Consider the following 23555-nt stretch of genomic DNA (forward strand, 5'->3'; position numbering starts at 1 on the left):
TGGTACACTGCAAGAGGGCGAATCAGGGGAGTCCTCCGCGGTCCTGTAGCCCAGAGCCAGTCCCAGATTCAAAGACAAAAGAGTTGAGAAACAGCCAGAGAGAAGGCCACTTACTGGATCACACCTTGGAAAACGCCCTTTCCCAGAGAACCTTACACTAAGAAAAAAAAAAAAAAATCCAGAAAACCAGTGCTCTTTTATGTGACTTCTGTGGCAAAACCACTAAGAGCTACTGCCATTTCCTGAGTGCCTACTCTGTGCCAGACATCCCAATGACGGTTCCTCAGAACAGAACACAATGCTCTGGGTAACTTTTCGCAATTCTCCCAAAGACGGCACATAACTGATACCATTCTAATCAACCAGGCAAGAGCCTAATTCATTACACTCAGTGGATGTATGAGGACATCAGGGCTTAATTCTCTTGTAAAACCCAGGTTGCAAAAGGCTGTTATATACATGGAGATAAATGTAACACTAGTAGTAGCTCCATGGCTGGAAAAAATTACCAAGGACGAAAACCGTATTTCCCTTAGTAGAAAATTAAAATTACATTTTAATTATTACTATTTAAACTTTATTTTAGGGAAATTTATAATCAATCTGTAACTCATGGGGTAATTACAGACTTAATAATCCATAGTCTCCAAATTCATTTGAGTTTTGACTACTGTATCTTGAATGTCTTTGTTGTTAATGATACATTCAGTGGGAGGCAAATAAAGTTGACTTCTCTGTGGGCAGAACTGCAATTCAAAGCCAGGCCTGCATGACTCATGGCCTGTGCTCTTAACCATTCAGCTACAGAACCCATACGTGGAACCAACCAATAAGACAATATTTACATCTTAAATAATATGCATTCATATTATAAAAGTCATACTGTATAACATTGGAAAAAATATTTTATCACTCCCATCCTCCAGCCAGAAAACTTATTTTGCTACGGTTCAGGTCATATGTCTGTGTGCTACTGCATCACAAGACCGCAAATATAGCAATGTATGCTCATTTTTTTCTTGTAACATTTCTTGAGTATTGTCTTATGTCTTTAAAATACTCTTCAAAATTTTAACTTCATGACTACATAATTTTCCACTAAAGGAAGCACTTCCTTACTCTTGGACATTTAAGCAATTTCCAGTTTTCCCCGTATTATTAAAAAATACATGGGGCGCCTGGGTGGCTCAGTGGGTTAAAGCCTCTGCCTTTGGCTCAGGTTGTGATCCCAGGGTCCTGGAATAGGGCCCGCACCAGACTTTCTGCTCAGGAGGGGACCTGCTTCTCCCCTCTCTCATTTCTCTCTCTGCCTCCTTGTGATCTCTGACAAATAAATAAATAAAATCTTAAAAAAAAAAAAAAACTGTGATGGGGTGTCTGGGTGGTATAGTCGGTTAAGTAGCCAACGCTCAGTTTTGGCTGGGGTAGTGACCTCGGGATCATGAGATCCAGCCCCACGTAGAGCTCTGTCCTCAGCGTGGAGTCTGCTTAAGATTCTCTCTTTCAAAGGGAAGTCCCCTTATGCTGTTAGTGGGAATGCAAACTGGTATAGCCACTCTGGAAAACAGTATGGAGGTTCCTCAAAAAGTTAAAAATAGAACAACCCTATGACCCAGCAACTGTACTTCTAGGTATTTATCCAAAAGATAGAAAAATAGTGAATCAAAGGGGGCACCTGTACCTCAATGTTTATAACAGCAATGTCCACCACAGCCAAACTATGGAAAGAGCCCTGATGTCCATTGACAGATGAATGGATAAAGAAGATGTGGGAGATATATACACACACACACACACACGTGTGTGTGTGTGTGTGTGTGTGTGTGTGTGTAGGAAAATATATATTCTTATATATAGGAATATTACTTAGCCAATAAAAAGAATGAAATCTTAACCATTTGCAACCATGCAGATGGAACTAGATGGCATCATGATAAGCAAAATAAGTCAGAAAAAGGCACCATATTTCACTCATATGTGGGATTCAAGAAACAAAACAGATGAGCATAGGGGAAAGGAAGAAAAAAATAAGATAAAAACAGAGAGGGAAATAAACCATAAAAAACTCTTAACTACAGGAAACAAACTGAAGGTTGCTGGAGGGGAGGAGGCTGGGGGAAGGGGTAACTGGCTGACGGGCATTATGGAGTGCATTTGATTTAAAGAGCACTGGGTGTTATATGCAACTGATGAATCACTAAATTCCACCCCGAAACTATGAATATACTATATGTCAACTAAATTGAACTTAAATAAAAAAAATTATTTTAAAAAGACTCTCTCTGCCCCTCCCCACACATACTTGCTCCCGCTAAGATAAATAAATCTTTAGGGAACCCTCCTACACTGTTGGTGGGAATGCAAGCTGACGCAGCCACTCTGGAAAACAGTATTGAGCTTCCTCAAAAAGTTGAAAACAGAGCTACCCTACGACCCAGTAACTGCACTACTGGATGTTTACCCTTAAGATACAAATGTAGTGATCTGAAGGGTACGTTCACCTGAATGTTTATAGCAGCAATGTCCACAATAGCCAAACTATGGAGAGAACCTAGATGTCCATCAACAGATGAATGGATAAAGAAGATGTGATACATACACACACACACACACACACACACACACACACACACAATGAAATACTATTTAGCCATCAAAAATCCCCAAAATCTTGCCATTTGCAACGACGTGGATGGAACTAGAGGGTATTATGCTAAGCGAAATAAGTCAATCATCATATTGGAAAGACATATGGGAAAGACAATCATCATATTACCTCTCTGATATGAGGAATTTGAGAGGCAGGGCAGGTGGTCATGGGGGGTGGGGAGAGAAAAAATGAAACAAGATGGGACTGGGGAGGGAGACAAACCATAAGAGACTCTGAATCCCAGGAAACAAACTGAGGGCTGCTGTGTTGTGGGAGGGGAGGGATAGGGTGGCTGGATTATGGATATTGGGGAGGGTATGTGCTATGGTGAGTGCTGTAAATTGTTAAGACTGATGATTCACAGACCTGTATCCCTGGGGCAAATAATACATTATATGTTAATAAAAAAAAGATAAATAAATCTTTTTAAAAATACTGATAAATAATGGACATCCTGTAATATTTTATTGCCTCTGTAATTAAGAGCTCTAGGACAGACTCCTGGGAATGAAATTAGTAGGTGAAAACATAAGAAAATTTAAAGCTTTCAGACATTACCAAATTGCTTTCCACAGGGTTATACCAACTTAGACTTCTGCCAGAAACATAGGAAAATGCTTGTTTTAAAGCACTCTTGCCACCATTTAGATTTCTTTATAAATTGTTCTCATTTGTTGGTATCCATTGCCTAAAATGATGTTTATTTTCTTTTCATTGCAGGTAAAATTTAACAATTATGCAATTGGCTGCTTATGTTTCTTCTTCTAGAATTTTCTCATTCATATCTTCTAATGCATCCTGTATGTTCTTTATTGATTTGAACCCCTTTCTATTAAAGATGTTGACTCTGACGTGTTTGCCCCTATTTTCAATTTTTAATTCTTGTACTGCTCCTTTTTCCATTATCTTTATACTTAAAAAGTTGTTCTTGGGGCGCCTGGGTGGCTCAGTGGGTTGGGCCTCTGCCTTCGGCTCAGGTCATGATCTCAGGCTCCTGGGATCGAGCCCCGCATCGGGCTCTCTGCTCAGCGGGGAGCCTGCTTCCTCCTCTCTCTCTGCCTGCCTCTCTGCCTGCTTGTGATCTCTCTCTATGAAATAAAATAAATAAAATCTTTAAAAAAAAAAAAAAAAGTTGTTCTTGGGGCACCTGCGTGGCTTAGTGGGTTAAGCCTCTGCCTTCGGCTCAGGTCATGATCTCAGGGTCCTGGGATCAAGCCCTGCGTCAGGCTCCCTGCTCAGGGAGCCTGCTTCCCTCTCTCTCTCTGCCTGCCTATCTGCTGACTTGTGATCACTCTCTGTCAAATAAATAAATAAAATCTTTAAAAACAAACAAAAAAAAGATTCTTTCCAAAAAAAAAAAAAAAAGTTCTTTACCCAGTATTAATTATTTATTAATTTTACTTCCTTGTTAACTTTTAAAAGTCTAGCTACTCTACTGGAATTCATGTTGGTGTATAGACTAAAAATACCCTGATTTCTCTTCAAACGTGCCAGAATCTCCTTATCAGGCAAGCCACGTCTCAACATCGACCAGCACAGACGCCCCTCTATGGAAATCGCTCCAACTACCCATAACCCTGTACCCTGACCTCAGAAGAACAGACCATAGTTGGAGGACTCTACCCTTTGGGTACCAAATGAGCCCAGAAACATGGAAGAGGAAAACAACGTTAGAGGTAAAGCAGCCAAGAACAGTTACACAGAAGTGGAACTTTAGGCAGAAGGAAAGCAGCAAGAAAAATAGTGCGGAGGAAAGTGCAAAGTTTGTTCTCAACTTTGTCCCTTCAGTGGTCAAACACTTAGCAAGTACCTGCCAGGAACCAGGCGCTGTACGGGGCTAAGAAGATATAAAAATTAAGGAGCAAGCTGCCTGGAACAGAAGACCAGTGACTGCGGTGGAGATGTGGATTGATAAGATCGGAAAAAGTAAACTGAGGCCAAATACGAAGATGTGAATAAAAAACTAATGAGCATGTGCTTCCTGGAGGCCAGCACAGGCAGATAATGGCATAAATAAAACAAGACTGCAGCCACGGACTGGCTGACAGCATTGACAGGAGGTAGAGCCTGAAAGTAGGGAAAGGAACAGCAGGCCTAAAACGACCTGGAGCTACATAGCCCAGGGGAGTGGGGTGGGCAGTAAGTGAGGAATGCATAGGAGATTAACATGAATCACCACAGAGGAAGCCAGGAAAGGACAGGAAGGGAATAAGTAAAATAAAAAATGCCACTGAAATATCTCTTCTCTCCAGAGTGGGAGAAGGAACAGAAGGGACAGGGTATACAGCAGCTGAAAGTGAAGGTGGGTGAGAACCTCCTAAATCAATATTCTTTCCCATCTTTGGCAATTGGGGCCAGGGGAATACATCAGCCATTCAAAAAATTAAAAACTTTAAAAATAAAAACTAGGGGCGCCTGGGTGGCTCAGTGGGTTACAGCCTCTGCCTTCAGCTCAGGTCATGATCCCAGCATGCTGGGATCGAGCCCCGCATCGGGCTCTCTGCTCAGCAGGGAGCCTGCTTCCTCCCTTCTCTCTCTCTGCCTGCCTCTCTGCCTACTTGTGATCGGTCTGTCAAATAAATAAATAAAATCTTTAAAAAAAATAAAAAATAAATAAAAACTAGAAAGAAACTATCAAGACGACCAAGTTCTGTCCTCTAATGACTAAAAAGAACAGTCACAGATAATCTTTGAGGTCCAGAGATAGCCAGTTGAACCCATTAAGACTGAGTTCCTGGGGTGCCTGGGTGGTTAAGCTTCTGCCTTGGGCTCAGGTCATGATTCCAGGATCCTGGGATCCCGTCCCATGTCAGGCTCTCTCCTGAGCAGGGAGCCTGGTTCTCCCTCTCCCTGCTGCTCACCCTGCTTGTACTCTCTCTCTCTGTCAAATAAATAATAAAACCTTAAAAAAAAAAAAAAAAAGACTGTGTTCCTAATGGGATGATCAAGGAGAAATATGAAGCAGAAGAGATATTCAAGGAGGAAAACAGAAGATGATGAAGTCAAAAGTACAGGTGTAAAAGCTGCCATCGGAAAGGAATGACACTACCTTTTCCAGGTCGGGAAGGTGAAAGGCTGTAAATATAGCAATGGAAAAGCAGCAAAGGAAAAGATCAGATGGCCTTGACTCAGTAAAAACAGGAGTGGAAGATCTCTTTCCTTTGCGGGGAGGTAGGACTGAGGGGGACAGAGCAGGGCACCAGAGGCTTGGTATGGTGAGGGAAATCCAGAAAGTCAATTTTTAGAAGTTCTATGTGTGCTTGGAAACTTGGTGTTTTCAAGAAAAGTGTCAATCCATTAGCGGGTCATGAAATCTATTTTGTATAACAAGATCAGCATTAACATCAATGAAACAGAATAGAACAGAAAACTGGAAAACTGCACCAGGTAAAAAGAAAGGTTCCATGAAATTTTCTTGCTTCCAGGTCCATATGTTCACCAGGACATGATTTAAAAAGTACTCCTTATTATGGATCTCAAACATCTGAACATGCTATTTAAATTTGGGGCTCATTATTTCAACTTTGTTGATTATTTTGAACAACACTTGTATGTACTGGCTAATATTTTCAACTGCTTAACTTTAAAGTTTTTGAGAGAGGGCTTATTTTTCTTTTTTACTCTCACACCTTGTGTATATTTTTCCATTTCTCCTTCTTAATTTTTGCTTGAGATTTTGAGACTGCGTTGTTAGGCACATACACACTCAGGATTAATATACCCTTCTGGAGAACTGCTGTTTCCTAGGATGTAATAACTGCTTTTAAATAGTGCTCTTTGTCCTGAATTCAAGTTTGTCTAACATTAATACTGTGAAACAAATACAGTAGGCATTAGAAAAGGACAAATATGAACATTGCTAATCTGAATGTATCACTGATACTCCCCAGAGCCTTAGGCACAAAGTCCAAATTCCTTGGAAAAGTCTGCATGGGCTGGTCCTGTCCACCCTCCTCCTGCATTCCCCCACCCCCAGCATCCTGGCCTTCCTACAACCATCCAGAAGTGTGAGCACGCTGGGTCTGGAATGCTGCTCCCCACCCACTTCTGCCTGCTTTTCATTCCAGACTCAGAACAAGAGTCACCGGTGTGCCCTGATCTATTCCCCACTCCACCCACCCAGTAGAATTCATCAGGCAGTCTTTTGTGGCCCTCCTGAACCTTGCCTGTATTTCCATCATGGCACCTTATTCTGGTTTCTAATTACTGGCATTATTGACTTCCCTATCTCCCTGACTGAACAGTAAGCTCATCAAGACCTAGTCTCATTGAGCTTTAGATGTCCCTAGTACATGGTACACAGCAGGTTCCAAAATGCTGAATGGACAAATGAAGGTACGGCATGGAAATGGAGAGGGAAGTTGAGGTCCGGTAATTAACACTGAATCACACAGAAGGGTTCACTACTTAACAGTGGCAAAGTTGCAGTCACTTGGTCTATTTCAGATAAAGACATCAGGGCTGGCTGTGCCCAGTGCGACAAAGGCTTGTCAAAATCAGAACACCATTTCCCACTTAGTGGAGGATTCTTTTTAATGTACCTCTATCACCATAAGTTTCCCTACAAAAAGTACTGGAGTGTAACACCCTCATTTCATATTTGTACAGGGCTTTCAGCTCAGCAACATCATTTCAGTTGCACAAGCCAGAACCTGGGAGACATCCAAAATGCTTTTCTTCCTCCCCAAGTCCTACTGATCTTCTAAATATCTGATGAATGTCTCACTTCTCTTCAACCCCACTACCACTACCCTTGTCCAGGCCAAGACCTCCCCCATTCAGATCATTCAAAACGCTCTGGTCAGCCCTACATCTGGCAGGCTGCTCAACACATAACAGGCATGCAAATATTTACTGAATGCACGGAGAACTCCAGACAGTTTGGTCCTGTGGTGTGGAGAGCTAGCTATAAGGAGGAGGCTGAAGAACTACACAGGGACCACTTGGGGGCGGACAACCAAGAGTAAACGCAGGAGCTGTTCCATCCAGATGAGGCAGATCTGCATAGGAGACAGAATGTGAGGACCATGAGACCAGACAGTCTGGGGATGTGGGCACAATGAGGGTACCGCCTGCTCTCTGAGGCCCAGGTGAAGACTGTCATCTCCACTGCAGTCCCCGAACTCCTCTCACAACAGCTCCTCTGCTGTAAATGGAAATGCCGTCTAACTTGCAGAGTTTGTAATAAGCATCAAATGAGAAATTATGCAAGTGCCCAACACGTCTGGCACACTCAATAACCTTTAGCTCAAGTTGGGAAATGTGTATGTGTTTAGAATTCCAGGTTTCTACCACTCAAATATCTCCATGATTTTTATTTCAAGGGTCTTACATATGGATTTTGTTAAAGAGAACAGAAGAAAAAAAAACTTCAATATGTTTTTACTTATTAAATCTTATGGTAGGACCATAATTCCTGAAAGCCCTTTCAGAGTAATAGATGTTTTATGAAAATATCTCAATGTCTAGATATGCCCCAGAATCCTGTTCCCTTAAATCATGAAACACAGACCTATAGCTCTGATGCACCTCCCAACTAGGCATCTGGTCTCCGTCCCAGGAACCCATCTGGGTCCAAATGGCAAAACTGAGCACAACAGCCAGCTTTCTCCCTTCCTATGATCCTCCACACACAAGAGAGAGGGAGACTCTAGAAGAGGTAAAATCTAAAAGGAGGTAAAAATATACTTAGAGAAAAGACACAAATATTATACATGTGAAAATAAGTACTGGGTCCTAAATCATGAGAAACCACAGAAAAATATAAATAGAATGTATAACTTTTAGTCAGCAACAGAAAGACACCTGATGAAAATTTAAGCTATCCAATGAAAGACAAAGAAAGTTGTAGGAAAAAGAAAAAACAACAAAAACCTCCCACATATACACAATAAATGGAAAACATAAATAAAAGGTAGAAATAACTACTAATATATTAATGATTATAATAAATGTACAGTTTCAATTAACCACTTAAAGGAGAGACTTAAGTCTCAGCTTTTCAGTTTATTTAATTCTATGCCTGTTTTACTTGCCACTGGTAGCAGATACTCATTTAATAGTTATTGAACCAAATGAATGAATAATTAAGTAAAAGTAAACATGAAAGATTGAAATGGAAAATGGATTTTCTCCTACCAACTGCTTATCTTCAATGATATTTAATAAGACTAACATCTCATTTTTACTGTCTTTAAAAGAAGCCCCCAAAGACCAGTCTTTTCCAATATGGCGCTTTTAATACTAAAAGCATTTATCTTTCAATAAATATAATAGTGCAGTTGTGATTTCTCACAATGGAAGACTTACCTGAAAATTCGAGGACACTTTAAATTATCTTAAAAGGGTTAGCAGGGGCACATAGCTTCCCTGGCCCATGTAAAGACAAGACAAGACAACAGAGGAAGTCCTAAACAGGCAATGGAACTGGCAGGCCTAGGAAGTGGTGTTCTCTAAACTGCTGGGTACAGCACCTTGCACACAGTTCGCCTCAAAATGTATATACCTTTTTAACCTGTTACTCTTCACCAAGGAAATAAGAAGTGGCCTTAGCAGAGTCTGTGGGTACAGAGGACACACGCAGCTATTAGTCTGAGCATATGTGGCAACTACACTCGGTAACAGACACCCTGTCAGCAATGTTAACGGCTACTCTGGAAGCAGAAGACAATGGCATTGCAGACAGCGTGACCAGTGGGCTTCTACCATCCTTCCACAGAGAGCAGCCGTGTAATGGATCTGCTCCAGCCAACATATTGCTTCCTAATCTTTCCTTCAAAAAGTACAGTCCCATGTGTCATGCGAATTTGAAAGAGAAACATTTGAAATTTGCAAATAGGTTTTAAAATTTAGGAATTTCAAATTTATCTGGTAGAGTTGCTTACAAATTACTAAAGTACAGCACTTTAGAAATAATGCCAAATTTAAATTAGTGAAATAATTAAAGTAACATATACCCAAAGACATTTGGGTATTTTGTCATAGCTCAATTGTTTGACCCATTAGGTCAATATTTCCACGCTTATTTCAGACCCATCGGGCAGTACATGGCTTCTATTTTCACATGCCCTCCTCTTCCTGGTACACAGAAAACAAGTGATTAAATACGGTGTGCCTGCACAGCCCATGAGTCATTCATTCCAAGAGCCCAGAGTGACTGGAGCTCCCTCAGCCCAAGATAAGCCTGGGTCTCACACATCTACTGAAGTTTATAGGCAGTTACACTTGTATCTTTAAGAAAAAAAAAAAGGTGCATAATAAGAGTATGCATAAATAATCAGACCAAGTTTCATTTCCTGCTAAAGACAAAGGATATTATTGCTCTGAAAAGACAATCACCAACACCAAATTCAAACAGATGAGGACAAGGCTTCTAACATGAGGAACGGAAAGTTCCCAATCCTAGCTCACGCTTCAGTTCTCAAAATTTAATGAAGCAAGGAAAAATGTTAGGGAATAATTTGACTCAGGTGCTATCTTATCATTGCAAAGTTTGATATATATTTTTTTGAACTCTCTAACTTAAGAATAATAAGCAACAGATAAAGAATGAAGCAATTGTAAAACTAAGCAAATATTAATTTAAGGAACAGTTTGAAAAAATTAAAATATAGGTCCAGTTCAGTGCTCAGTTCTGAAGAGGTATTGGCATGATAATGTAAAAATTGAATCTTTAATCAAAAACTGTAATAAACTATATTTAGAGGATGAAGGAGGGGAAGCAGAGGAGATCACACAGGAAGACAGTTTAGTTATTTAATTATTTTCCAGCATTCAGCAAGCTAAAGAGCTAACCCAGTTTAAAAGTTCCAGCAGCTGGTGATTTTGTGGGGTGAACTCCAGCTCAATGGTTGCTGATGATCCTGGCTTCTCAGGATCATCATCTGGGAGCTTTAGAAAATGCAGATGCCTGGGCCCCACCCCTTCAGAGAGTCTGAGCCAGCTGGTTAGTAGGGTGGGGCCCTGGCACAGGTATTTTGTTAATCTCCCCCAGGTGATTCTAATGTACCAGCAGATTGAGAATTGCTGGTCTAAGTGATTGTGGGTTATTGGGTGCAACCTGCATTAGTAATTTTATCCTATCAGTTTGATTCTAGATGATGACTGCGCCATGTAGGACCCGGAAACACTCCCATGAAATAAAGTACTAGGAACTGCATAAAGATCACATAACATAGTTAGTTGGCATAAAAGCTGATCTAAACTAGAATAAAGAAATATTTCAAAAAAATAACCTTAAGAATATTTAAAAGATGAGACACTACTTAGGAAAGGGATCTTAAGAATTTCTAGACTTTTCTATTAAGATGGGGATCTAATTATGGTACAGTAACAGAGCCACAAAGTTTTGACTATGATCATAAAGGATATCAGAAATGGCTTTTTAAACTCTACAATAACCAATCTAAAAATTGTTATGATTCTCTGACATGCAAAGTCCCAACTGTCACATCTCAAGAAAAGGCCAATGCAACTCAAAAAAGAACAGAGGACAATAAAATAAAAAATACTTTTGTGAAAGGTCAGACGATGTAATCAGGTTCTGGGAGGACCTGCTGAAGATGGAAACGTACAAAATTATGGAAGGTATGGACTTCACAGGGCATTCAGAATACTGCATAGGAGACATGTTTAAAAGACATGGCTTGAGAATAAATGAAGGCAAGTACAGCTTAAATTACAACTTTCCAAACTCATTACTTTAAGAAGCTGACACTATAGTCAGTTCAAATAAGGATTAGATAAAATCATCAAATAATAAACTCCTAATGCATTACCCAAGGGTTGGGATATACCCCACACCTTCTGTGTTCCCCAAAACTGTTCTTTGATGTATCTTTCAGAAATAGGATCTTGAACGCTAAATCAGAGCTAACAATTGGTATTTCTTTTCCTCATTTTAGAGCTTTCAACCAAGATGCATAAAATTAACACTTCAATAATTAAATAGATGCAACCTTTCTCCCAGCTGGTGTTCAAATGATTTCCTAGCCTTTCCCAAAACTCTGTTCAAAACTCTTACTCTCTTCCATTGAGGGTGGCTTGTGTTGTTTATTCTGCCACCATATGTCCCCAACGAAAAGCTCAGCCTTCAAACCCACACCAGGTCTAGAATTTGCCCTTTTAATTGGCCTCAAATGAAGATGCTTCTAGATCAAACACAGTGCCCTGTGAGTGGGAGGTAAGGGGGAGTGCCTGTAAGATTTCAGTCTGGCCATTAGGCACTACTCATTCTCATAAACCCTTTTTTTCTTTCTTTGAGTACCCAATTAGGATGAAGTCATTATGCATACAGAGAGTTATGTCTGCCAAGAAAAAAAAGTCCTTAAAAGTCTACCAGTGTATACAGCTATTTTTCCAGGGCTTTCCACTATTACAGACAGAAGCAACCCTACTATTTAGAGCTGGAAGAAACTTTACAGAATAAAAAAAAAAAGAGCACCTTTCTTCCCATTTTCTTTATTAGGAAGAAAAACAGATTCTTCACTACCTTGAAAACAGATTTTCACTACCTTGAAAAAAAGACAACACTAAATCCTCAAATTTTAATACCCAACACAAGCCTCCCAACAGAACTGGGCCTTAAGCTCTGTCACAGCATCTGTCACTCTAGAATCCTGTGTCGGTCTCTCCCCCACTGGACCTCGGCCTCAGCTACAAGGTACAGCGTTCTAGCCACCTTTTTCTTTGACACAATGCCCAGCAGACAGGTCCTCAATAAATGTTTAAAGAATAAATAAGTGACTTCACAGAATTTCAGACTGAGTAGAATTTGGAAGGAGAAAGAAACAGAACACAAAATTACAGGGGGAAAATGAGGAGGCTTCTCTGCGAAAAGGGAGTTCAGATGGTCCCCCCCCTCTTGATGGTCTGACTTTTTGACTTTACAATGGTACAGAAGCAATATTCATGCAGTAGAAACTGTATTTTGAATTTTAAATTTTGATTTTTTTCCTCGGCTAGTGTTATGCCAATATCATATGCTCACAATGCCGGGCAGCCCCGGCTACCTGTAGCTCCCAGCCAGCCATGTGATCCCAACGGTAAACAGCCCACACATTGAACACCCATTCTGCAGCCATTCTGTTTTCACTTTCAGTGCAGTATTCAATAAATTACAGGCGACGGTCAACACCTGACTCTAAAATAGATTTTGCATTAGATGATTTTGCCACACTGTAGGCTAACTAAAGTGTTTTGAGCACATTCAAGGCAGGCTAGGCTAAGCTATGTGTGGGAGGCTAGGTGTATTCAGTGCCCTTTTGACTTAACGATATTTTCAACTTAAAATGGGTTATCAGGGTGCAACTCCATCATAAGTCAAGGGAGATGTGCACTGGAAAGAGGTAAAGGGGAACAAATGAAATAGCTGCTAGAAATGAATCCTGGAGTCAGGAAGCACAGCGGCCCAGGAGAAAGAGCAGCAAACTATGACTCTGCTCAACAACTTCTGTACCCTGAGGGTGCGGGAGGTCTATGTGCCTGAAGTAGGGAGAAGAATGTATACACCTGGCATAAAAACAATGCATAATGATATTCAGGAGCATTAGTGATATTATACTGCAAACTACTAAAACTAAAAGCATTAAGGCAGGGTTTAAAATTTCCCAATTATTTCAGATCTTGTGACTTTTTCAAATTGTATATATTGACCATTGCAGAAACTGTGAAATTTGAAGTTCAATGTAAGTGAAAAGTTGTTTCAAAAAAAAAAAAAAAAGATTCATAAAGAAAATGTACTTTTAAATATCCCACTATCAAGTTATAGAAATGCAGGATTCTGAAATAAAATGAATCAACTTAAAAGAAAAAACAAGGAACACAGACCTAAAATCAACCTGTATTTCATTCAACCAGCCTTACCAAAGAAAGCAGGCAGGAGTGGATGCTTTTTTTGTGAATGAGAGCAGTTTCTGTAAGGGTCTCACAGCAACCGGAAAATGAGTCATCCTAACAGAGCATGGGATTTAATTAACATCCTACCAGTATGTGTTGTGATAGTACTATAATGCTAAATGTTCGGTGTTTATCATCAATTCTAAAATACTACTTAATATTATCAACAGCTACTGATAATTTTTAACATGTATTATTTCTCTATTTTGTTAAATATACTCCAAATGTTCTTCTCAGCTCAATATGGTCAGTTAATACATAATGATTATAACTTAGGCTAGCTAATGAGTAATTATTTGTTAGAGGTTCTAGGACATTGCTGTTATTTCTCAGGGCTTGTATTTGCAAGACTAAATCTTTAAAGGTTATATTTTAAAACATTTGAACAGAAATAGACCAGTTTGCAGTTTATTTGTACAAAGATAGTAATATAGCTTACAAAGATCTAACACGTTTAAATCCCCATGAAACCACACCAAACCACCAACCAACAGCAAAACTAGTCTGATCTTCCAATAGTCTAGTATCTATCTGCAAATAGGTCACCTAATTTTGTTATAAATTCAGCAACAAGTGATTTTTTTGTTTTGTTTTGCATAAGGGCCAGTTCAAGAAAAATAAAAATGTCTTTGTATCCCATTTATTTTCATTCAAAACGAGAAGAGATTTATTGAATCCCAGACTTAAAAGTTAGATTTCCCCCCTCTATGAGTAAAATGACAAGAATGGGTTTTGGTTTCTTGTGGTTTTTTTTTGTTTTTTTTTTTGGTTGGCAAGAGAGGCAATGTTCTGGTCTTCTATTCTTATACTCTCGGTTTAATCCTCCCAACAGACCCTTTGCTGCTGAAGATATGCAGGGTCGACCAGGGACTAGAATCATTTCAATTCATTCAATAGGATTTTTACAGAATACCTGCTATGGGCCAGGTGCTAGGGAAATGGTGATACATCTATACTGCCTTTTCTTTACTGGGGCTGAGGTAGGCAGTTAGGACAAAGGGGAGTCATGCTGCTGGGCATCTGGGAGCTGCATGAATGCATCCAAATTTCTGAAACACCAAGCTGTCAGGGCTCCCTGGTCTCTGGCACCTAAATGCTCTAGCCTACAAGGCCTCGACACTGCCTCTTCTCTGACTCCAGCCTTTGGCAAGTCCTGGCATCTGCTGGCTCAGGCCTGAGAACATAAGCATCTAGGAAACAGTGATTCTACAAAAGTTCTAGCCCGCTTTAAAGGTGGTTTTCCTGGAGACCTCTCTCTTCCACTCCCTCTCTGCTCTATGTGCTCTGCAAGGATGCCTGTGAAATTGGATCTGGGACTCTTGATAGACTGCTAAAGGCTTCAGGTTGCTCATCACTGGCTGAACTAGTTCCCAGTCAGTACATATCAGTGTTTCTGCTCCAAGATCTACCTGTATCTATTCCCTTCCCAAACTGCAGATGTTCTGAAAACTTAAGAGAAACCTGATCAACTGACCATAACTTGGAAAAAGCACTTGGCAACCTATTCTATGACAACATTCTCTGCAACTACATAAACGAATTTAGCAACAAGGGGTCAGGGCAGGGGTAGGATCGAAGAACCAACCAGTAGTCCCATTATCAGCCTTTCATTCCATATAGATCCTTTCTCAATATGCATGCTTTGACATTTGAGGCTTTTTTATTTTCTCCATATGCTGCCCTACAATGATTATGATAGCTAAAGATATATTTCAGGTATTACCTATAAAAATATAAATCCTGTAACTGTAGTCAAGAAAGCAGAAAGGTAAAAGAAAAAAAAAACAGGGAAAAAAAAAGTAGAAAGGTTTGTAAAACGCTTTTGTCATTATTGAGGAAAATTTGACTTTGGAGTCATATACTGAATTAGAAGCCTCATCCTCTTACTCTGTGAATCTGGACATGTTACTTCTTTGTGCCTCAGCTTCCGCACTTAGAAAATGAGGATAACAAAACTCTCCTCCTGATGTTTATGGTGGGGATGAAATGAAATAGAACCTATCAAGGGCTTAGAACAGTATCTGATTCAGAAAAATGCTCAATACATAAAAGCTGTTGCTATTACTACTATTAAACTTGGTTGACAAAGTAGACAACAAAATATGCATAAAAACTTCCCCAAATCTGTACTACTTGATTGCAAATGTCATCATTCACTTTAGACTATTTTTTTGAAGCTAAAGAAGTGGGGGGTTACTTTAGAAAGAGGGGTCTTTTCTACTTTGCATGCATCAATGTTCATAAAAACAAATGTACAATCAACCTAACTACTAGCCTGTTAGAAATATAAAATATTAATATAAAATATAATATATAAAAAATGGGAGAAAAGTGGTTTGGGGTATAAAACTGCTAAGCGATTCAAAAGAAGACCAAAGACACCAGGAGAAAAACGTAGTTATTCAACCAAATGGTTAAAAAGATTTCTACAATAGATTTAATAATCAGTTTTTTAAAAAGTTTTTACTTATTTATTCCAGAGAGAGAGTGAGTGCAAGCAAGCACACACCTATGCACACTAGCAGGGGGAAGGGCAGAGGGAAAGGGACAAGCAGACTCCTCAATTGAGCGCAGGACTTGATCCCACAATCCCAAGATCATGACCTGGGCTGAAATCAAGAATGAGTCACTCAACAGAGCCTCCCAGGTGCCCAAATAATCAATTTTTAAATTAAAATGCCCTACAGCACCTGGGCTCAGGTCACCATCTCAGGGTCCTGGGATCAGGCTCCTTGCTCAGCAGGGAGTCTGCTTCTCCCTCTGCCCCTCACTGCTCATGCTCTCACACACTCTTTCTCTCTCAAATAAGTAAATAAAATCTTAAAAAAATAAATTTAAATGCCCTATTATGTTTGGCATGGTAATTTGTGATTTTTAGAAAACATGATTTTTTTTTTAAAGATAAAAGTTCAGGGATGCGTGGGTGGTTCAGTTGGTTAAGTGTCTGCCTTCAGCTCAGGTCATGATCCCAGGGTTCTGGGATCGAGTCCCACATCAGGCTCCCAGCTCAGTGGGGAGCCTGCTTCTCCCTCTGCCTGCTGCTGTCCCTACTTGTGCTCAATTGCTCTTTTGCTCTTTGACAAATAAATAAATAAAATCTTCAAAAAAAAAAAAAAAAGATAAAGTTCAAAATCATTTTTTTCCAAAGTAAATACCAAATGACACTGAAAACTCTAAATAAACTGAATCTAGTTTCATATGATTCTTCAAAAGAGATAAAAGTTCTATGTGGATTTTAATTCCATAACTATAATTTCTCATTCAAAAGAAGTTAACTTCATAGGACATACTAAAAATAATTTTCACACACACACACACACACACACACACAAATCTCTAAGAAGAACAGGAACACTTTTTAAGGTTTCTGTGAATTCTAACTGAGAGCTACTATCCCCTCCAAAAAAATGTTCTCTGGTATTCATCATTTAGAGTATCATATCTATAAATATAGTTTACATGCTTATGAATGTTATGTATATGACAGATGCTTTGCCATCTTTTTATGGTCAGTCTCAGAATAGAATGAAGCAATACTCAGCAGGAAATTACATAACACCATCATATCAGACAAAGCCACAAGGACTTAGTGGAAGCAATTTTAAGACTAAAGAGATAAGACTATATCACCCTTCCCCAATAGTAGATTGTATTATAGTCCTTTTTAAGTCTTTAAATTATAATCTTTATTCTCAGATAGTAAAACACCACTCTCAGGAGATTACTGAATATTCACACAGAGCTTTATCATTTTTCCTAGTAGAAAATAAAACAATCTCTGGTAGTCATTACCCTGCAAAAGACATAAGCATCCACCAAAAAGCAGTTGCTAGGTATGAATGCAGACTCCTCACTACCCTTAAGAAACTGGAAAGACCAGAAAAAAAATAACAGTACTCAAGTGTTTAGCTAAAAGAAAAAATTGAAAAAATTTAAATAATGTTAAAGAAGAGAAGGAATACTACCACAAAGGAAGGAATACTACCACAAAGACTTTAAAAAAAAAAAAAAAAGGTGATGCTAAATCAGATAGAAGAAAAACATAAGTGGAAATTCACTTTCCTCATATTTACTTCCTCACCCAGCTGGACAGAGATTTTCTGCTCCAATTAGAAGATATTCTAAAACAGGGCCTAAAATTAATATTAAGCATAACACAACATCCTATTTTTATGGCAATGATATTATGGAGAAAAAAACTTGCACTTTACCTCAGCTCAACCAAAAAGACCTTCCTCGTCCTAATTACTCTAAAGTCCAGACACCAAGATGAGTAAGTACGGTTCTTGCCTTGGGGAATGCATTGTCCACTAGGGAAGAAGCAAGCAAACTATTTTCATATGATGATGCATTATGGGCTATAAGAGAAGTGTGCACTAGGCATAAAAAGCACCTGGAAACACAATAAAAGTGACCAATAATTCTACCCCAGGAACGTGGGCTAGGGTGAGCAGAGTATCTGAGCTGTGCCTAACAAATTAGGCAGGCAAAGGGGCTGAAAGCATTCCAGGCTCAGGAAATGATCATTTTAACTTTAAATATCAATAGTGATTCTTCTGATGTCTCCAGGAAAAAGAAAAGTACTGTTTCAGGTTGTTCAATAGCCACAAACAAAAACCACTACGCCCACAGGTTTTTTTGGTTTTATATAATACTGCCCTTTGGAAAAGAAAAGGACTTGGTCAGTAATCTATTCAGTTAAATAGCCAATAGGAAGCAATGAGATTTTAAATGCTGTCATTACAAACAACAGCAAAACTGTCCATGAAAGCAGAGGGAAAGATCTAATAAAATGAAAACAATATTAAATGATCCTATAGAAAGAGATCTGAAAAGCACTTATCCAATTAAAATACCATTATTAATAGCCATTCTTTAGAAAGGATCTTGAGCACTGCATAGGAAAAACTATTTGGTGAAGTTTAATGCATGGGACCCCTTACTCACTGGGTACCCTTGAACACCTAAAGATCAAAACAGACTGTTACTTCAGAAACATAATGGCCTCTTCCTTCCTCTAGATTTTTGTTCTCCTTCTCTCTGTGGTCTCCTATATCCTCAGAAGTGATATAAACTTAACTGCAAAGACTACAGACATTTTATTCTGAAAAAAAATTTTTAATTTGCCTTTTGATATGGACTTCAGATATATATACAGTAATACAAATCACATGGCTTACTCCAAAAACCTAGGCCCAGATTACCCTGTGAATATTCCTTAAAGGCTTAATCCTGTGACTCATCTCAGTTTCTTTAGCTCAGAAGTATGCGTCTCAGTAGCCTTCCACTGAAAGCTGCTAGCCAGCATCCAAGAAGAGTTGACTTACTTCACTTGAGGGGAGTAATTTATCCCCAAGCAACCATTAGGACTGGAGAGCCTCCTGGTACAAGAAACAAACACAAACCAAAGAAAAGACAAATAATTCACTTAAAACCCCTCCTATTCTGAGGACTCCTGTGACCTTACCTCACTGCATGTAATCCACTAGCTTGGTTCACCTCTGTCTATCTTAGAGGCTAAGAGAAAGGAGAGTGGCACTAGAAATGGAAATAAAACCAAGACTTCCCTATTTATATAGGTCTTAATCAACTGCCCAAATTCACAGGTGACCGCCTAGAGAGCTCCTGTTCCTTTACAAAATACATTAATTCTGGTCCTCCAAGATGTACACTGAACAAACACTGAACAAGTTGGTATTGGTTTTTGTTTTACTTACTTATTTATTTATTTGACAGACAGATCACAAGTAGGCAGAGAGGCAGGCAGAGAGAGAGGAAGGGAGGCAAGTTCCCCCACTGAGCAGAGAGCCCCATGCGGGGCTCAATGCCGGGCTCTATGCCGGGCTCAATCCCAGGACCCTGGGATCATGGCCCGAGCTGAAGGCAGAGGCTTTAACCCACTGAGCCCCCCAGGCGCCCCAGTTGGTTTTGGTGTTTTGTTGTTGTTGTTGGTCTTGTTTTAAAAAACATTTCTGTGATGTACAAGGACTCAAAAGCCCAACCCTCATTTTATAGTTGAGGAAATGAGGCACAGAAAAGTGTTCTGTCCAATGAACTGGAGATGATCTCAAGTTCCGTGCAGCTGTAATCATCAAGCCCTAGGAGTCTGAAGAGTTGGCTCATTGGCAGCCTGGAGAATTTTGCAATCTACCTTTCCTCAAGGAACAACTGAAGCCTTACCCCAACCTGGGAACAGGGTGCGGGGTGGGGGGTGCCAGGCAAATGGTCAAATCAGGAAAAACAGAGACCAGAATGACTGGAGACTGGTCACAATTATCCTATCTACAACTCTGGTCCCAAGATCATCAGGAACGTTCTCTGGGTGTAATCATTTCTCTTCTATTCTGAATAGAGGAAATAAAATGTAATAGCTGGAAAATACACCCAGAGCCTCGGGAAAAACAAGTTCTCCTTCACCGCTCTCACAAATCAGCTAGGTCTTCTTAGGAAAGCCGGAGAACCTGCCGGAAAGTGTTCTGGAGGCTCTCTCTGTGAGCTCAGGCAAGTTACTCAAGCTTCACACCTGTCTTCTCACCTGAAAAAGAGGATGCCAGCACTTGCTTCTGTAAGGCTGTTGTGGGGACTGGGAATAACACATTAAGGGAAAAGGTCCCTGGACACCCTCTTCTACACAGTAACAGCTGTGATAAGCAACGCTCGTTTGGACTTTCTCTACCTTTCAATTCATACCATGTAATCCTTGTCTACATCACACACAAGAATTACACATAAATTTTTAAATGTTCTGGCTATTTCTTTAGAACTCTATTCTCGCACTTCTAAAGTGAAAGCTCTCTGAGGTGACGAGGAAAAGGAACAGGCAACCTCAAACGGGGAGGTGCTACCGAGTCCCCCCCACAAAGGAAGCCGCCTCCTGGACCCTTGTCCGCTCTCTGAGGGCAGGGGCTGCTGTCTGACTCACGGCTGTCAACTAGTTTTCCTCACGCAGACTAATCCGGGCAGACCTAGGCATCTCCTACCAGCTTACGCGACACCCAGACACGGCCCCCACGATACATCCTGTATGACAACACTGAGTCATACGAAACTATTAAAAGTTCAACATTATAACGCAGTTCAGTTGTAATACTAAAGTCAAAGAAAAGGAGCTTTAAAATCGGGTGCCAATGAGGTAACCAGAACGAAGTCACACCTCTAACAAGAAGGGACCAGAAACACACAGATGTCAACAGGGAGTGACCCTCCCGCAGGACGTTCCACTGAACCGGCGCGATCGTTTCTGGCCCAAGATCGGGCCAGGATTCGAACCCAGAACTTGTCTCAAAGGACGTGCCAGAGCCGCTCCGGAGTGGAAGAGGCCTTTAAGGCCAGGCGCCCCTCGCCCGAACTTTCCGGCTCGGCTCCGGTCCGTTCGCCCGGGCAGCAGAGCGGATCTCAACGCGGAGGCGCGCTCGGAGGAACGAGGGTCGCCGGCCCTTTGTCCCCCGCGGAGCGGCAGAGGCGAGACAGGCGCTCCCTCCCGTCAGGAAATAATGACAGCTCGAGCGCCTCGGCTCGCGCCCGCCCCGCCCCACCCCGCCCCGGGCGCCTGGGCCGCAGGCGGCGCCCGCCCGCCCGGCTGCCCGCGCTGAGGGGCGGCCGCGCCCCCTCCTCGCCCCCCGCCTCGCCCGGCTCCGCCGCGCCGGGCCCGGCCTAGAGCCACCCCGCGCCGCCAGCCTCACCGGGTCGGAGCTGGAGGCCGCCGTCGCGGCGGCTGCACCACAGCGCGCGCTCGCCCTGCTGCAGGATGTAGTGGTCCTTGGCTTGGAAGAGCTCCATGCCGGCTCCGGGCTCCGAGGGAGGAGGCGGCGGCGGCCAGGCGCGCCCCTGTCCCCGCGGCCCCCGGCCCCGGCGGCGGCGGCTGCCCGCGGGAGGCGCTCGGGGCGTCCTAGTCGGCCGGGGCCGCCGGAGCCCGCGCCTCGAGGAACAGCGACTGAGGGAGCGCCCCAGCGGCCAGGCCCGCGGGAGGAGAACGCGCACCGGCGACCGCGGCGTCGGCGGCAGCGGCGGCGGCCTTAGAGGCCTCTCCCCCAACTCCGCCCCTTGCCCGGCTCCGCCCCTGGCACAGCTCCCGGCCCCACCCCCTTCCGTGGCTCCGCCCCGGCTTCAACCAGGCTCCTCCCCCTCCCTGTCGCCTCCGCGCGCCTCTTTCTCCTTTCGGTGCCCCTTTCCGCCGTTTCCCGCCGCCCTCCAGCTTCTCCCGGGTTTCTCCTCCTGGCTCCTCCCCCAGGCTCTTCCTCCCTGCTCTCCTCCTCCCGCAGCCCTCCTTCGGCTCTTCCTAGGCCCCGCCCCTGACGGGCCCTCCTTCCCTCCAGAGGCGAGGGCTGGCTTGGCTGAGTCAGGGGCCAGCCGTCCTCATGCTGTGTAACTTCGGGAGCAGAAGCTCTCTCGTGGGATCGTCCCTCCCATACCAGCGGGTTATTAACTACTTTCACCAGCCCTGAGGAAAGCCCGGCCGACTCCTTACATCCAGCCTGAAACCCCCTCCTCCGGGGGCCTGAGTTGCCCTCAGAGACCCAGACCAGGAGAGCCGGGAAATGCTGGTTCCTGGGGTCTAGCCCCAGAGCAGGGCCGTCCTCTGTGTTGATATTTACTCTCAGAAGCTTGTGACTTTTGACAACAGCAGGTATTCAACAAATACACATCCAGGAGCATGTAACAGTGAGAAACACACAAGTATTGGCACAGGGCTCTAACTAGCGAGGAAGAAGGGAGCAAAATTCAGAAGCTATCGTGTCCCGAATTAAGTAAGATGGGTCTGATTAGACATCAAAAAAATAAGTCATCAGTGAAGTAGAAGGGATCTAGTCTGACAAAGCTCCCCCAACCCCAAAATCTTTGAGCTATTTTGGAAGTCCAGCTGGTATGTTGAACCGAATATGGCTTGGGAGTCAGGTCCCTGGTTCCAGGTCCAGCTCCATGATCTAGTGTGTGATCTGGGGGAACTCTCCTGGTCTCAGATGGTGGTTGAACTAAATGGTCTTTAAATTACACTCTCAGTTTTATATACCAATGAGTCTTGCTACTTCTGTCTCCTGCATTCTGTAATGTTTTAGAAGGGAAGGGGGAAAATAAGGTAGGACACAAGAAAAGGAAGGCAATAATTTAAACCTTCTGCTTAGATAAAAGTGAGAGGGCCCCCAAAGCAGCAAGGAATTCCATATTAGCCCACACTGATTTCTCTGCTGAATTTCCATAGCACAGAAAGACCCATGATGACAAACTGTCCTGCAATCTCTGATAAGTACCAAGCCTCCTGGGCTGCCCAGATATCTTAAACATAAAAATCAAGAGGAGTGATACTATATCAAAGCTTTATGATGTGAGTTGGACACAGAAGATAATGGAGACAAGATTCAGTAAAACCATCAGTTTCAGCTTTACTGTTGAATTCAACCATATGTTGACTTTCCTCAGCAAAAATGAATAGGTAATGAAAAAGTCCTGTGATGACTGTATGTTCTACAAATTATTCTGTTTTTTTTTTAATTAATCGCATTGTCAGATGTGAAGAAAACAATGCTATTGTAATTGTTTGAAAACAATTGGCTGGTTGATTGAAACTTTTCCTGGTGTTTTGAATCAATGATTCCAACCTTAGCTACCTATTAGAATTATCTGGGGAGTTTTTCCAACCACACCAATGCTAAGACCTCAGACCAATGAAATCAGAATCTAACTGGGTGAGGCTCTGGCGTCGGCATTTTTTCCTAAGCTACCGAGAGGATTCTAACGTGCAGCCAGAGTTAAGCAACACTTTTAAAAATGAAATTAATTGGAAAAAACCTGTCTGATAGCAGCTTAGCTGAAAACAGCAGTCAATCATTAACTAATACCATTCTATGGGGTCGGTTACCTATAAATCCAGAGTTAACAAGCAGAATCTTTAGGAGAGAGAAAACCTGAAGAAAAGTTGCTCCTGGAAACGGACTTTCTCCCTCTCTCTCTAAATGCATGCCTGGCTGAGCAGAAAGAAAGAAAAGAGGAAATACTCTGTCCTTAGCAGATT

The 23555-nt window shown here is 41.8% G+C and overlaps 1 protein-coding gene across 1 annotated transcript in view; it reads right to left on the reverse strand.

Annotated features, from left to right (window-relative positions):
• The window catches only part of INPP5F (inositol polyphosphate-5-phosphatase F), an 81827-nt gene extending 60453 nt beyond the window's left edge, over nucleotides 1-21374 (reverse strand). The window contains exon 1 of the mRNA XM_032878500.1: nucleotides 21229-21374. Coding sequence (XP_032734391.1) covers nucleotides 21229-21325 — 97 coding nt within the window. The 5' untranslated portion in view covers nucleotides 21326-21374. The remainder of the gene's footprint in view (nucleotides 1-21228) is intronic.
• Between the last annotated feature and the right edge of the window lie 2181 nt (nucleotides 21375-23555).

Source organism: Lontra canadensis, unplaced genomic scaffold (assembly GCF_010015895.1).
Source record: "Lontra canadensis isolate GAN:19392208 unplaced genomic scaffold, GSC_riverotter_1.0 scaffold3, whole genome shotgun sequence".
NCBI lineage: Eukaryota > Metazoa > Chordata > Mammalia > Carnivora > Mustelidae > Lontra > Lontra canadensis.